This window comes from Alnus glutinosa, chromosome 11 (genome assembly GCF_958979055.1).
Source record: "Alnus glutinosa chromosome 11, dhAlnGlut1.1, whole genome shotgun sequence".
Taxonomy (NCBI): Eukaryota; Viridiplantae; Streptophyta; class Magnoliopsida; order Fagales; family Betulaceae; genus Alnus; species Alnus glutinosa.
In genome coordinates, this window is record NC_084896.1 from 17502900 (window position 1) to 17516739 (window position 13840).

Consider the following 13840-nt stretch of genomic DNA (forward strand, 5'->3'; position numbering starts at 1 on the left):
GAGAATAATGTGGGGTCTTTTTTAGTAATTTTGATTAGATTCTAATTAAAGCATATAAATAGTAGAAATAACAATTTCATTCTACTCTCTTTTATTCCTGGTAATAACTATTATATTTCCTAATGAAATAGCCATTCCGCAAATTAAAGAAGGCTTTATTAAACTCTCCATACTCTTTTTTATTTTTTAATTAATTAATTCATTTAAAATACGAAGGAAAGAACTCGGTCACCTCTTCGGGTCTTCCTTTGTTTCCTCACCCTCCATACGACTCTTTTTCCAAGTAATCACGGTACACAGTGGGTGGACACTCTCGCAGGAGTCGCAACACACGCACAACACGGTCATCACCACCACCGCCGCCGAAATGGCGACAATGTCTACAACCGCACCGCCAGCAGTGGCACACCCACCAGGCGTAATAAACCTCGACTCCGTCGGTCACATCGACATGTCCACACTCTCCCAGTCGGAGCTCCAAGCCCTCTCCCTCTGCTCCCCCTCCGTCTTCGATCTCCGCCAACCCTCCCACCTCCTCGCCCCCAAAATCGACCGCTCCCTCTTCAACGAATCCGCTGGCTCTCGCCGCCAGACCTACTCCCGCCCCTCCAATTCCACCCCCTCCGCCGGCCACCGCCGCCGCGTCGCTGGCCTCCTCCCCACCCCCAAGCTCCCTCCTGTCCCCTCCGACGACCCTGAACGCGTAGAGAACCGCCTCATCATCGACCACCTCAAGCATTTCATCGACCAAGACCCCCGGTTCGACCACTTCGACCTAACCCTACCCTCATTGTCGTCCCTCTTCGTTGACACGAATCGCGAGGAGGCGGAGCGAGATAACACGGTGAGTTTTGTTGGGGAGAGGAAGAGGAAGAGAGGGAGGAAGCCGAGAGTGAAGGTTCTGCATTTGGAGGAGGGGAGGGGTGTAATGGAGATTGTGAATAGGGACGGTGTGGCGGTGGATCTTACGGCGTTGGCGAATGCGGAGGACCCGTATGGGGAGGAATTGAGGAGGAGGACTGTGGGGATGGAGAGTGAAGAGGAGTTGCTGGGGTTTATGAGGGAATTGGGTGGGCAGTGGGGGAGTAGGAGGAAGAAGAGGAAAATTGTGGATGCAGGCGTGTTCGGAGATACCTTGCCGGTCGGATGGAAGCTCTTGTTGGGGATCAAGAGGAGGGATGGCCGTGCCTCCATTTACTGCCGCAGATATATAAGGTGGTTTCCCTTGTTTTCTTTTGAATTTTGGTTTCTCTGTCTGCTTGATTGATTCCTGGGTAAAAACTGAGTGTTGTGATTTGCGTGACTTAGTTCTCTGTTTTCCAATAATTATTTGGCAATGGCTTCTGAAATTTTAGCTTGGGTTAAATTTAGTTTAGAATGTTGAGGTTGTTATTCTAGTTCAATGTTGAAATGTTTTACCTGATAAATTTGGATTTGCATGATGATGAGTATGTGAATTCTTTTTTTAGAAGAAAATGAACTGTACAAGTTCTGTGTCTTTTGGATGATGAAGTTATTAGGGAACTATGTTTTCTTTTGTAAAGCTTTCAGAAGTTAAGGTTCAATCAGATTGTGCTTATGGATGCTTAATTGTAATTGCAGTGGTTGACCTGTGATTCAGTGAGCAGAATGTTCTAATTTCAAATGTTCAAATATTTTTGTTTTTTGGGTACTGTAATTTTGCCATGGTTGGATAGTAGCTTTTGTTGGGGCTCAAGAGGTGAGATAGCCTTGCTTGATTTATTGCCACTGATACATAAGGTGGTTTTCCTGGTTTTTGTTTTGAATTGCTATTGGGTTGTTACATTAATGGGGTTTAATGTTTTGCATTAGGAAGTTTCATGGTTCATATTTGAAGTTTGTTGTTCTTTTGGAGTCTGATTGTAACTTCTTGTGGGAATATATCGAGAACAACTCTATTGCTTGGTGCTGGCTGTCTTTCTTTTCTTAGCTTGCTTACTGTCTTGTCTTATTGCTTCGCTCGCATGCATATCTTAGACTCGAATTTAGGATATGTACATTGCCCCTTATATTTAATAAAACTATTTTTACTTATTGAAAAAAATATAATAGTGTAGCTCTTCATAAGTGCGTTATGATGATTATTATATCAAATCTCCGCGAAGATGGCCGGGTTCCATTAAGAATGTACTTCATACCTTTAAGATAGACAAAACTATACTTTCTTTTGCTTCTCATTCAAAAATAGTTGAGGTTTTTTAGCATGAATGTGACACCCCAAAAAGTCAACCTCACATTGAATGGGTGGATTGTAAAGGTGTTTCGAGGTTGCTAAGTCTTGTTTTTTTTATTAGGTGAGATTGGGCTATATAAGTGATTTTATGGAACTACAATTGTATGTTCGACTAGTTCTTTTGGATATTACGGTGATGTGGCTAGTGCTTTCACTAGGTCGTGACAAAAATGTATGAAAGCCAGGTTAGTAACATCATGTGGACGTCGAGTATTGCAGCGTGATGTGGGCCCCAACAAGGGATGTTAGGAATTTTAATGGGAGAGATTGTGACACCTCAAAAAGTTAGTCACACATTAGGTGGGTGGATTATGAAGGGTATTGCATGAGTGCTAAGTTTCACATTGGTTGTTTACTAGGTGATTGAATTATATAAGTGATTTTAAGGAGTTCCATTTGTAACTTTGGCTAATTCTTTTAGAGTATAGCGCAAATGTGGCTGGTTATTTGTCTGAGTCATGACAATGAAACTGTGAACATGTAATGGATCTATATATATATATATATATTCGATAAATACATTATGGATTAGTGATACTTATCTCTGGTGAATAATCTGAATTCAAGTTATTATATTTCTGTCGGTTGTCAATTGCTATGAGGTATTGACACATTGATGGACTTTTGATATTGTGAAATCCTATATTTAGTATATATAATATATTTTAAGATGGGAATTCATTACTGTGTGAATATACATTAATCTGACACTTCTGCTATTTGGATGTCCTCATTCATTGCAATTACTGGTTTTCCCACAGACGGCAGGCATCATGGTTTGTAATAAGGAGCATCCTATACAAACTAAAAGTTATGATACTTTAGTTTTGAATTCTTGCACTTTTCTGGCAATGAAGTGACTTGCATGCTCTCTATATCATAATTTAGTCATATTAATCAGTAGATGAAACACCAACGATTGTTGATTTCTTGCCTGTGCCATGCGTCTTTAGACTCAGAACCTTAAAAAAATTTCCAACTGTTAAAGTTATATACTTCTTGTTACTTGTATGTTTGTTCCCTCTCTCTCCGTGCTGGACCTTACCTGTTCTCTTAATTGACAAATTCCAGCCCTACTGGACTACAGTTTATATCCTGCAAGGAAGCTGCTTCATATTTGCTGTCCTTTTTCGGTCTTAGTGATGCACAGTGTCCCAATAATCAGAAGGGTGAAAACATTCAGCAGGACTACAGACAGAGTTCTGAAAATGTAAGTAAATATATGGCCAGCTGTTTGGCATATTTTAATATTGTTCAATAAGGTTTATGGGATGTGCAACAGCTTGCAGGCTTTACCCCAAAGTACAGCAGCAGGCAAGAAGTCATTTCGAGTTCAACTCCATCTACAATTCCTATATCTAGTGAACAGGTGAAGGAAACAACCTTGTTGGGAATGGAAAATCTTGAAGATGTTCAAATACATGATCTATTTGAATGTCACAAGTGCAGCATGACGTTTGATGAGAAGGATTCATATCTGCAGCACCTCTTATCCTATCACCAGAGGACTACAAGGAGGTATAGACTGGGTTCTTCTGTTGGGGATGGAGTAATAATTAAAGATGGAAAGTATGAATGCCAGTTCTGCCATAAGATATTTCTAGAGAGGCGTCGCTACAATGGTCACGTGGGGATACACGTGAGGAACTATGTGAGGAGGGTTGAAGAATTGCCTGGTCCAACAACTCTTGAAAAGAGAATCGAGTCTCCAACCGGGGATGATGTACCATTAAGGATATCTAAAATGGATGCTTTGATTGAAATTGCTCAGAATTCTATTTTAGAGAGTTCTACTCTTAGAACTAATGATGAACCCAATGGTGATTCCACTCCTGATCGACTGAACGTTCCTTCTACTCAAGAAATTCCTGCTGCCAATTCTGATCTTGATATGAATCTTGATTCTCCCCTTAGTGGACAGGAAATGGATGATGGCATGACTGACATAACTCTCTATCAAGATTTAAGTCAGCAAGATGGTGAGCACTTGATCGCTGATGAAAATGTGGAGAATACCGATGATTCTAATGAAGTGGTAGATTCTAAGAGAGATTCTTGTTTGGATTCCACAACTGTCCTGCCTGCTAATGAGCAAAATGGTACATCTGAAACATTTTGTGAAAAAGTTGGTTTGACATTTGTCGATGATAAAGGAAATTCTGGGGTTCAGCAAGAGGAAGTTTCTGAAGGTCATTTACTTGCTCAATTTGGCAACAAGATGGTGTGTGATGTTAGGGATGATATAAATTTGGTTTGTGCTAGCACTTTAGAGCATCCCAAGCTTGGTGAAGTTAATGATAATAGTGAGCTAAAAGTTGGCTTTAGTCACAGCAGTGATGGGCCAGTCAAGAATATTGTGACAGAAACTGAACAGAAAACTTCTGAAGAAAATTTACTCCAGTGTGGGGTTTCTGACTCTTTAATCTCCACAGAGCAACCTTTGCAATATTTCCCCACATTCAGCGCAACCTCAGATAAGGTATGGAGGAATTGTTGTTGGATTTTCTTACCTTCTGGTTCACAGTTGATTGAAAGCCTTGGGAGCTTTTCAGCAACTAATAAAATGATTATTACCTCTGTATTTTGCCCAACTTCCTTTCGCCTTTTCTCTTACCTTAAAAGTATACTCTATGTTACATTTGTTATGGGCTTCTTGTTGAAGATGTTGACTCATAGTTGTCCAGTTGTGGACTAGATGTGTGAGTCTTGGGGAATCCCAGGAAGTTAGTAGATTGTTCTTTGTGTTTGATTGTTGTTGATTAATTAGTTTGTCCTTGAACTGTTAGCTTGATGTCTGTGAGACTTTTTTGTGTATTGACTTTCCCTGTGTTCGAATGGTTTTATGGTGAGAAGTTATTCACTTGACCCAGAAAAAACAAGAAAAAGAGGACAAGGATTCAATTCCTCTTTAGGGGCTGTTTGGTTTAATGGTTTGAAAAAATAACGATTTCAAAATGTAGTTAATAAAAATGCGTTTTTTAAAAATGTAATTAAGCGTTTGGTAAAATCACGGTTCGGCATTTAAAATAGTGTTTTAACTTTTAAATGGTACCCCCTTGCTTGCGATTTAAAAATGTGAAAAAAAATGATTTTTTTCAAAACGCACTCCCAAACAAGGACAGGACACTTTTTGCGATTTTTTTTGTTTTTTAGAAAACACACTTTTGACCTGTGAAATTGGTGGCCAAACGGACTCAGTCATTGCAAAGTAATAATACATGCTCTATACAAAGATCACATTTGATACATGTGGTTTGCCAAATTTCTAGTTGCATATACTTTTTTTTGATAAGTATATGCATATACAAAGAAGTAGTTGCATATACTTCTTAACCTACATTGGTATATCATAAATAAGGTGATAGGATTCATCATGATTTTCATGTTCTGTATGCTAACTTGTTAGAAATTTAAGTGAAAGCCTACTTCTTTATTTGTGTCAAATTGACTGATAAAGTGTGGAGTTTTGAAGGCACTGTTTTTATTTTACCTGCCCAAAGTTTGTGATAATGATTTTTAGTCTCTCACCTTCTATCTTGCTACATGAAGTGTTGTTACTTATTTTATTTATAGGCAGAGGAACAGTTATGCATTGTTGACCAAAGGCATGACAATGTAACCGGGTTTGAGGAACTGAGGTTGGATGAAATAGAACCTCTTAAGTATAGTTCTGCGACTGCACAAGAATCTCTTTCCATTCAAGATGTACCCATGGATTTGACATACAATGTAGAGATGGAAGGGGCATATGGTTCCTCCGTCCAGTTTGAGTCAGAAGAAGTCATGTTAAATATGGGTGGCAGAAGTCAGCTTACAACTGTTTGTGTATGGTGTGGAGTAGAGTTCAACCATGAGGCTGTTGATGCTCAAATACAGCCAGATTCTGTTGGTTTTATGTGTCCAACCTGCAAGGCAAAAATCTCTGGGCAACTTAATGTACTAGACAGTGGTTTACCGTTGAATTCTCATCGCCCCTGACAAAGTATGTCTTTTTCAATTTTCGGATAATTTCTATTTCTATAGAATACACACTTTGGATTTGTTATGTTTCTGTCATATATTGCTGAGTTGTTGTACTTGTCAGGTTATGGTCTTTTAGGTAAGTTACAATTTAAACTCGTGCTTTGTCTTGAATTTGATTTGTGAACCTGTGATTTTTTTACCCCTCGAGTTGGACAGAATTGGTCAAGAAATGCGTGTATCTCCAACAAAACAAAGAAATACAGAGATAATGGTTTACCAACCTCTAAATCAAAAGGTGACGCTTTGTCCTCCTGTGATTCTTTCCCTATATGCGTTTCACGTGTAATTTCCTTCCAACTAATTTCTTTCCCTTTTTGCATTATTTGCTAGTTGATGTAGGAGAAGTGAAGATAGACAAATTTTATGGTTTGGAGGCCAAGTTTATAGCCTGTGGTCTGAGTTATGTCTTCCAATGATGAGGTTACAACTTACAACTGTGTAATGTGCACGTGGAGGAACGAGAGCTCCAAGTTAGATATCATGAGGTTCTTCTAGCATTATTCATGATAGTTGTAATGGATACTTATTTTGTGGCTCAAGTGGGATTTTCTGGAGGTGTCATTTAGTGGAACTTGAGCTTTGCTAAAGCGGCTCATGATTGAGAGATGGATGTTTTTGTCTCGTTCTTCAGGGTGTTCTATTTAGTCAGAATGAGACGGGAAGACGAGGGCAAGCTGTGGTGCGTCCAATCCGAAAGAGGGTTGTTTGGTTTTAAATCCTTTTCCAGTGTCATGGGTTGAAATGATGATTTTTGTTTCCCTTAGAAGAGTGTTTGGTGGATACAGGTCCCCGTTGGGAGTGGCCTTTTTCGTTTGGTCGACAGCTCTAGGAAAGATTCTTACCATGGACAATTTCTGGAAGTAGCGCATCATTTTAGTTGGTATTTGTTGTATGTGCAAAAGGAATAGGGAGTCTATGGATCATCTTCTTCTTCATTGTGAGGTTGCTTTTGCTATTTAAATATTTTTTTTCCCAGTTGATTTAGGTTGTCTTGGGTTATGCTTAGACAAGTAGTTGACTCGTATGCTTGTTGCTGGATTGTTGATAGCACTCGGACTGCTGCTGTGTGAGAGATGGTGCATTCAAACCTTTTTTGGTGTCTATAGAGGGAAAAGAATGATAAAAGTTTTGGGACCGTGAAAAGATTTTAGAAGAGATTAAGTACTTATTTTTCGATACCCTATATCTTTGGACAGTTGTTTTTGTTTCTCATTTGGTGATTAGTTATCATTTTTTTGCTTTGTTTTGTTTTGTTTTGTTTTGTCCTACTATCTCGGTGGTTTTTTTTTATACTTTTTGTGTATTTAAGGGTGTTTTACGCTTTTAATGATATCTCAATTACTAAAAAAAAAAAAAAAAAAAAGGGTTAAATATTAGAAAATCATCTTAGAAGAGATCAAGAGAACTCTCATTTCGATAACATAAGTTTCTTATTTTGCTCTAGATATGAACAAAAAATTATTCAAAAAGGCGACTTAGTTTCTCCTTTCAAATTATGCTTGACGACGATAGCTAATTGAATAAAATTCATCTATTATCATATTTTGAAGTGAAAATTTTACCAATTTCTTTTTCAATATAAATCTAAAAATGAGTAAAACTAAAAGAAATTTTTTAAAAAGAGGTAAAAAAATTATTTTGGGGGACGGCTTTATAAATTTGGGGAGACGAATTTTGAAAATATATATACTTTAATGCTTTGTTTGTTTCGATATAAAATATTTTTCATTGTAAAATATTTTCAACGAAATCATTTTTTTAAAAAAATGATTTTCTTGAAAATATTTTTCGGTGTTTGGTTCGTACGAAAAAACTACCAACAGCGTAAAATAGATGCCGACAATTGCCGTTGGAATCTAGCGACGTTTGGTGGCCATCGTTGGAATCCAGCGAACTAGATTCTGGCCAAACTGGCCGAAATCTGACTAGTACGATCAGAATTCAAATAGTTTTGCCAGATTTCAGCCATTTGATTTCGGCCAAATGGCTAGAATTTGGCATAGTTTGGTCGGAATCCGGTAGAAATTTTTGGAGTCCGGCCAAACTGGCCGGAATATGGTCTGCCAAAATCCTGTGACGTTGCAGGATTCGTCAATAATTTCCAAATTCCGGCCAGTAGAGTTGATTCTTGCCAAAATTGGCCGGAATCTGGCAGATGTCGCCGGATTCTGGCGACGAAATCCAGCCAATGCAGCCGAATTCTAGAGACGAAATTCAGCCAATGCCCCCGGATTCTGGTAATCAGATACCAAAATTTGGGGATCTTCAGCGGTAAAGTCGGGCTATCAACAAACTCTAATGCCCGGCGGTGGCGGATTCCTAAAAACGTGTGTACAAGAATGAAGAGTTTAAATTCAGAAAACGATTTACGGTTTCAAAACCGTAAATCGTTTTCTAAAAAGTAAATAGGCTTATACGGTCAAATTGAAAATGATTTTTGTTGACAATTATTTTTGCTCCCACAAAACACCAAAAAATGTCGAAAACAAAAAACATTTTATGCAACCCCCCACCCCCACCCCCCCCCCAACACTTACTTCAGCCCCTGGATGCTCGGCTTGTTCTGAGTGTTTGGCCTTGTAAACTTGGTCTTCCTCTTTGGTCAACATTTTCTCATTTGTTTTCTTGGCCGTTATTTTGCTTTTTGGCATTATGTGTAAAGTTATAGGGATAATTGCACCGTTGGTCCCTGTGGTATACCATAATTATTTTTCACTCCCTATTGTTTAAAAAGTTTATGGGAGGTCCTCGTGATATGCAATAATTACAAATCGATCCCTGGCGTCAAATTCTGTTAAAATTTTTAACAGATTCCGTCAAATGCCACGTCAGCGCCACGTGTCGTCATCTTATTGGTGACACGTGGCGCTGACATGTCTAATTTTAATAAAATAATATAAATTTATTAAAAAATAAATAAAAAATACTTATTATTATTATTTTTTTTTTAAAAAAGAAAAATAAAAGAAAAAAAAAATGGGGAAAGGGAGTGGCCTGGCCACCCACAGCCCATGGGGGTGGCCGCGCGCCACCCCCAGAGGCCGCCGGGGGTGGCCTTCGGGCCACCCCTAGATCTTCTAAGGGTGGCCCGATGGCCACCTCCGGCCACCCCAGGTGGCCGCGCGCCACCCCCAGAGGCCACCTGGGGTGGCGCACGGCCACCCCAGTGGCCGGGGGTGGCCATCGGGCCACCCTTAGTAGATCTAGGGGTGGCCCGAAGGCCACCCCCTGGGCCTTGGGGGTGGCTGGGCCACCCCTTCAGCTTTTTTTTTTTTTTGTTTTTTTTTTGGAATTTTTTTTGAATTTTTTTTATAAAAAAATAAGTATTTTTATTTATTTTTTAATAAATTTATATTTTTTTTTACGATAGACACGTGTCGTCATCTTATTGGCGACACGTGGCGCTGACGTGGCATTTGACGGAATCTGTTAAAAATTTTAACAGAATTTGATGCCAGGGATCAATTTGTAATTATTGCATATCACGAGGACCTCCTATGAACTTTTTAAACAATAGGGAGTGAAAAATAATTATGGTATACCACAGGGACCAACAGTGCAATTATCCCAAAGTTATATTATGACGACACCGCTTGCCATTATTCAATCTTAACCGTTCAAACCTTTTACAGCAGATTTCTGGTTACGTTACTTTTACTTACATCATGGAAAACATAAAGAGTTAGAAGGATGAAAGGTCGTCAACTTGTGAACATTTATGGCAAAATATGGTTTGAAATTGTAATGAGAGAATATTGCTCTTGATTTCTAGCTAGTATTTAATAGTGTTGGATTTTAGTACTATGTTTGTAGGAGGAAGTTACCAACAGTTTGAGAAGTTGGGTTTAAAGGATTACATCAGCTTTTAAGGAAGTGCTAGTTGGTGTTGAGTAGGGGTGAAAAGGAGGTTGCGGTTAGCGATTATCTGGCATCTGGCAACTGGCAATAGGCAACCGATTTTATGGTTTTTTTTTTTTGGGCATTTTTGTTGTTGGTGTCCAATGCCGATCGCCGATCATACAAAAACAAATAGCACATTACACATCATCAATCACAAAGATTAAGATATAAGACTTAGAATAATAAATCAAGGCCTAGAATAACAAATCAGTGTACAAATATTCAGATCTAAGATCTAGAATAACAAATCAAGGCACAAATATTCAGATATAAGAAGCAGTAAAAGAAAACATATTCGTAGGAGTCTAGATCTCATCGAAGATGGTGTTGATGGGGTTCATGGTGACCTGGTTCGTGGCCATTGGCTGCATTGCCGAACGTTCAACGAAAGAGGTGACTCGGTTCATGGCGACCTGGTTCGTGGCGTCGTTCTCTTACCCTGGTCTTTGGCAATGATCTATTGATCTTGACACGGTCGTGTTGCAGAGAGAGAGAGATGAGAGTAGACTGAGAGAGTGAGAGAGGAGGCTGTGTGGCGCAGGTAGTGAGAGAGTCAAAGAGGTTTTGCGGTTGTAAGGTTAGCGATTAACAGACGGTTATTAGAGAACAATTATTTCACCCCTACTGTTGAGAGGCATTCTAGCAACGCGAAGGAAAAAAACGACAAAATTGAGAGTAAGGTCTTTAGGATGACTGATGTAGTCAGTAAGAGGACTAGTAGTAGCTTTCTTAAAATTCATTTTCTTTCTTAAACTTAGGAAAAACTCCTAAAAAATCCCTTGAAACAAATTCATTTATTGTTTTCTAAACTAAGGAAACACCAAAGGAACCAAAAGTTGTGCCTTAAATCTAGAGAAGCAAAAGTAACTTCCTTAACATTAGTTTAATTTTAAAAAAGCTTTATCCTTCATCTCTCTAGCATTTATTTAAATTAATATTTAAATGGTTTCTCTCTTTCTCCTCTCTTTTCTCTAGCATTTAATTTAAAAATATTGTGGAATTTATTTGAATAATGAAGCAAAAAATAATTTGAGTTCCTATAAAATTTAGAAGAAGCTGCAGATAGTGCCCTAAAAGTTGCTGTGGTGAGAGGTTCTAATGGGTTGGGGATATTGTAAGTCATAAAGTGGTTGGGAGTTGTTTTGTGGTTTTTATTAACTTTGGTGGATGGGATGGTCGGATGCAATTTTATTTTTTACTTTTTTGGGGTGATATAGGTGTTGTCGAGAGGTTGCTTTGATAAGGTGTCCAATTTTATTCACATTGAAGATAAGGAAATGACTAGTTCTTCTATATAGGCATGTGGTTGAGGTTTTAAGTTGCATTGTAGATTTGTGCAAGCAATCGGAATTGGTTGGTGGTGTTTTCTTGGTTTTCTGGTGTTAGGAAAATTGATCAGAACACCAACTTTACAGATTGGAAGTTACTTGGTCTAGTGATTAGGAACAGGTTTATATAGTCTCTTTTGCTACATTTTTATTCCCTTCGGAGGCGAGTTCTTAGATTATTTTATTAAAATTTTTTATAGCAGTGCTTGAAGATTAGAAAGTCGAAATAGAAGAGGGATAAATAAGCCTGTATTGGTTGTGATGGTGTACCACATAATGCCCTTAGAAGTGGGCTTCCTCTATCTATTAAACCGGCCTAACTTCGGCCCAATCTCGAGCTTTAGACATTCTAAATGGGCCGAACTGTATCTACTCTAGATAGCCGGACCAAATTTAGTTACGTTGGTCGGACCTAGTTCGATTAAGAGAAACAAGTGCATAAAGCATAAAGAGAAGCTGAATCAATTATATCTCAACTCTTACCATCTGTGTGAGTGCGCTTGGACGGTTGGTATCTCACGTTGGTAAAATACAAAGAAAGAGAACAATTAATATGGTTTAGTGGACCCAAGCCTATTAGCTTAGGGTTTGAGGATGAGATTTGTTGTAAGTACAGTTGTGAGTGTTGTGTCCTACATTGAAAAAAAGAGTAGTTAATATGTATATTAAGTAGACCCAATCCATTAACTTAGGCTTTTGGAGTAGAAATGATGTCCTAGTATGTATATTAAGTTACTCTTGTTTCACTCATGCGGTGCTTTCTCTCCCTAACACCATCTAGACTACTAATATTTCATTATTATCGGGGAATGAAGCAAGTTTATCCAAGGGAGTGGAAGCCACATAATTGTAAGCCCTTGAGTCTCTCCTTCAAGCAACTACGCACAGAAAAACACTCATTAAAAGAAAAGGAAGCTGGGTCATTCAGAGGTATGTCCAATTTTAGCCAAACACTTCTCCTTCAATCTACTTTCCTTCTTTACAATAAATACTGATTTAAGCATCGGAGTGACCCGTTGGGATACTTTGAGCTTACTTTACATTGTTTTACAAGTTCTCTTGGTCAAGGGTTTGGCGTATGATCAACAAATTCTTCAATTGGTGCTGTCCATGGGAATCTAATAATTACAGTATCAATTCCTGAAGCTAAAAGATCATATGCCAAAAACTAGATTGATATATGAATGCTCTTAGTGATGATGTAGCTCCACCTATCTTACCTAACTAACAAAATCAGAAAGTTCTAAGAAATCCAAGACTCCCTGTTAAGCCAAATCCTCAAGATTAGAGAATCTCAACAATTGAACTTCCAATGCGAGTGAACATTCGAATTCAAAATGCCACAGATCAATGCATACGACAGTCTAAAGGATCTCGTGGACCAAATAGAAACTTACAAATTAAGCTCACATGGAGTTACAATTTGTCTACGATGAAATTATGTGTAGAGCTTTCCAATCTCTACATGGAGCTACAATCTGTCTTCGATGAAACTAGTATTGTGCTAACCGACCAACCATTAAGACAAGCCTTACACAAGCCATATATATACGTCAGGCCGACTAGTAAATTGGTCAAACTGGTAAGTGTCTCGGTTCAAACTGGTTGCGATTGTTTTTGTAAACTGACTTATTTCGAAATTCCTCTACAGGAGTTACACTATATAGACATGTTATAGGTGACCTAGAAACACAGTTTTGATTGATTATGAATAAGAAACACTTTGGTAATGCTTTTCTTTCTATCATACCTTGAATTCTTGATAGAATCTTGGGTTTTTAGAAGAGTTGTGACTCTGTATGTTGTTTGTCTTTGTGAACCCACTACATCTGGATGTATCGAGATGTTAGGCTTATCTTAGGCTGCATACATAGACCTGGTCCTATCTACTTTTAGCATGTAGGACTCCAAAAAAGGATTACTTCCCGAGAGTAATGGAGTTCTTTTTCCTAGGGAGTAGTGTCGTCCCTGGGCACCGCAAATGGAAGAGTATAGGGGAATGGTTCCATATGCTTATGTGTTAGGAAGCCTGATGTTTGCCATGTTGTATACCAGATTGGACATGTGTTATGCAATCAACATGGTCAGCAGATATCAGTCAAATCGTAGACCACCATCTTATGTAGCGTTAAATATATACCCAAGTATCCTCAGAAAATGCTGATTATATGCTTATCTATTATAGTGAGGATTTGACATCCTGTCGAATTGCGAATCGTGTATGTTAAGGAATATTCCTCCCCTACCCAAGGTGGGGCCAGATTTGCCCTCCTTGTGGGATTTCGGACACCGGAAAGGATTGGTCCCCGGACAATGACCTTGGTCGCAGGAAGCC

General features: G+C 38.7%; 1 protein-coding gene across 5 annotated transcripts; it reads left to right on the forward strand.

The window, feature by feature from the left end:
- The first annotated feature begins 233 nt into the window (after positions 1-233).
- Positions 234-7529, forward strand: LOC133881772 (uncharacterized). Of its 5 annotated transcripts, none has more exons than XR_009902590.1 (6): positions 234-1215; positions 3326-3464; positions 3537-4733; positions 5828-6236; positions 6426-6512; positions 6608-7529. XR_009902590.1 is itself a non-coding variant. In XM_062320799.1 (4 exons), exons 1-4 carry the CDS (start codon positions 368-370, stop codon positions 6230-6232), a joined length of 2589 nt encoding a protein of 862 aa, XP_062176783.1. In that variant the 5' UTR covers positions 234-367; the 3' UTR covers positions 6233-6299. The 5 variants fall into 5 exon arrangements, 1 of the variants encoding a protein (XP_062176783.1); XR_009902592.1 differs by having other exon boundaries at positions 6617-7529; XR_009902589.1 differs by having other exon boundaries at positions 6434-6512.
- Positions 7530-13840: the final 6311 nt, after the last annotated feature.

Excerpts from the sequence above, each read along its gene's own strand:
- LOC133881772 (XM_062320799.1), top strand. The coding sequence starts at position 368 with ATGGCGACAATGTCTACAACCGCACCGCCAGCAGTGGCACACCCACCA. Across the intron at positions 1,216-3,325 it reads TACTGCCGCAGATATATAAG|CCCTACTGGACTACAGTTTA; the intron begins GTGGTTTCCCTT and ends GACAAATTCCAG. Across the intron at positions 3,465-3,536 it reads ACAGACAGAGTTCTGAAAAT|CTTGCAGGCTTTACCCCAAA; the intron begins GTAAGTAAATAT and ends GATGTGCAACAG.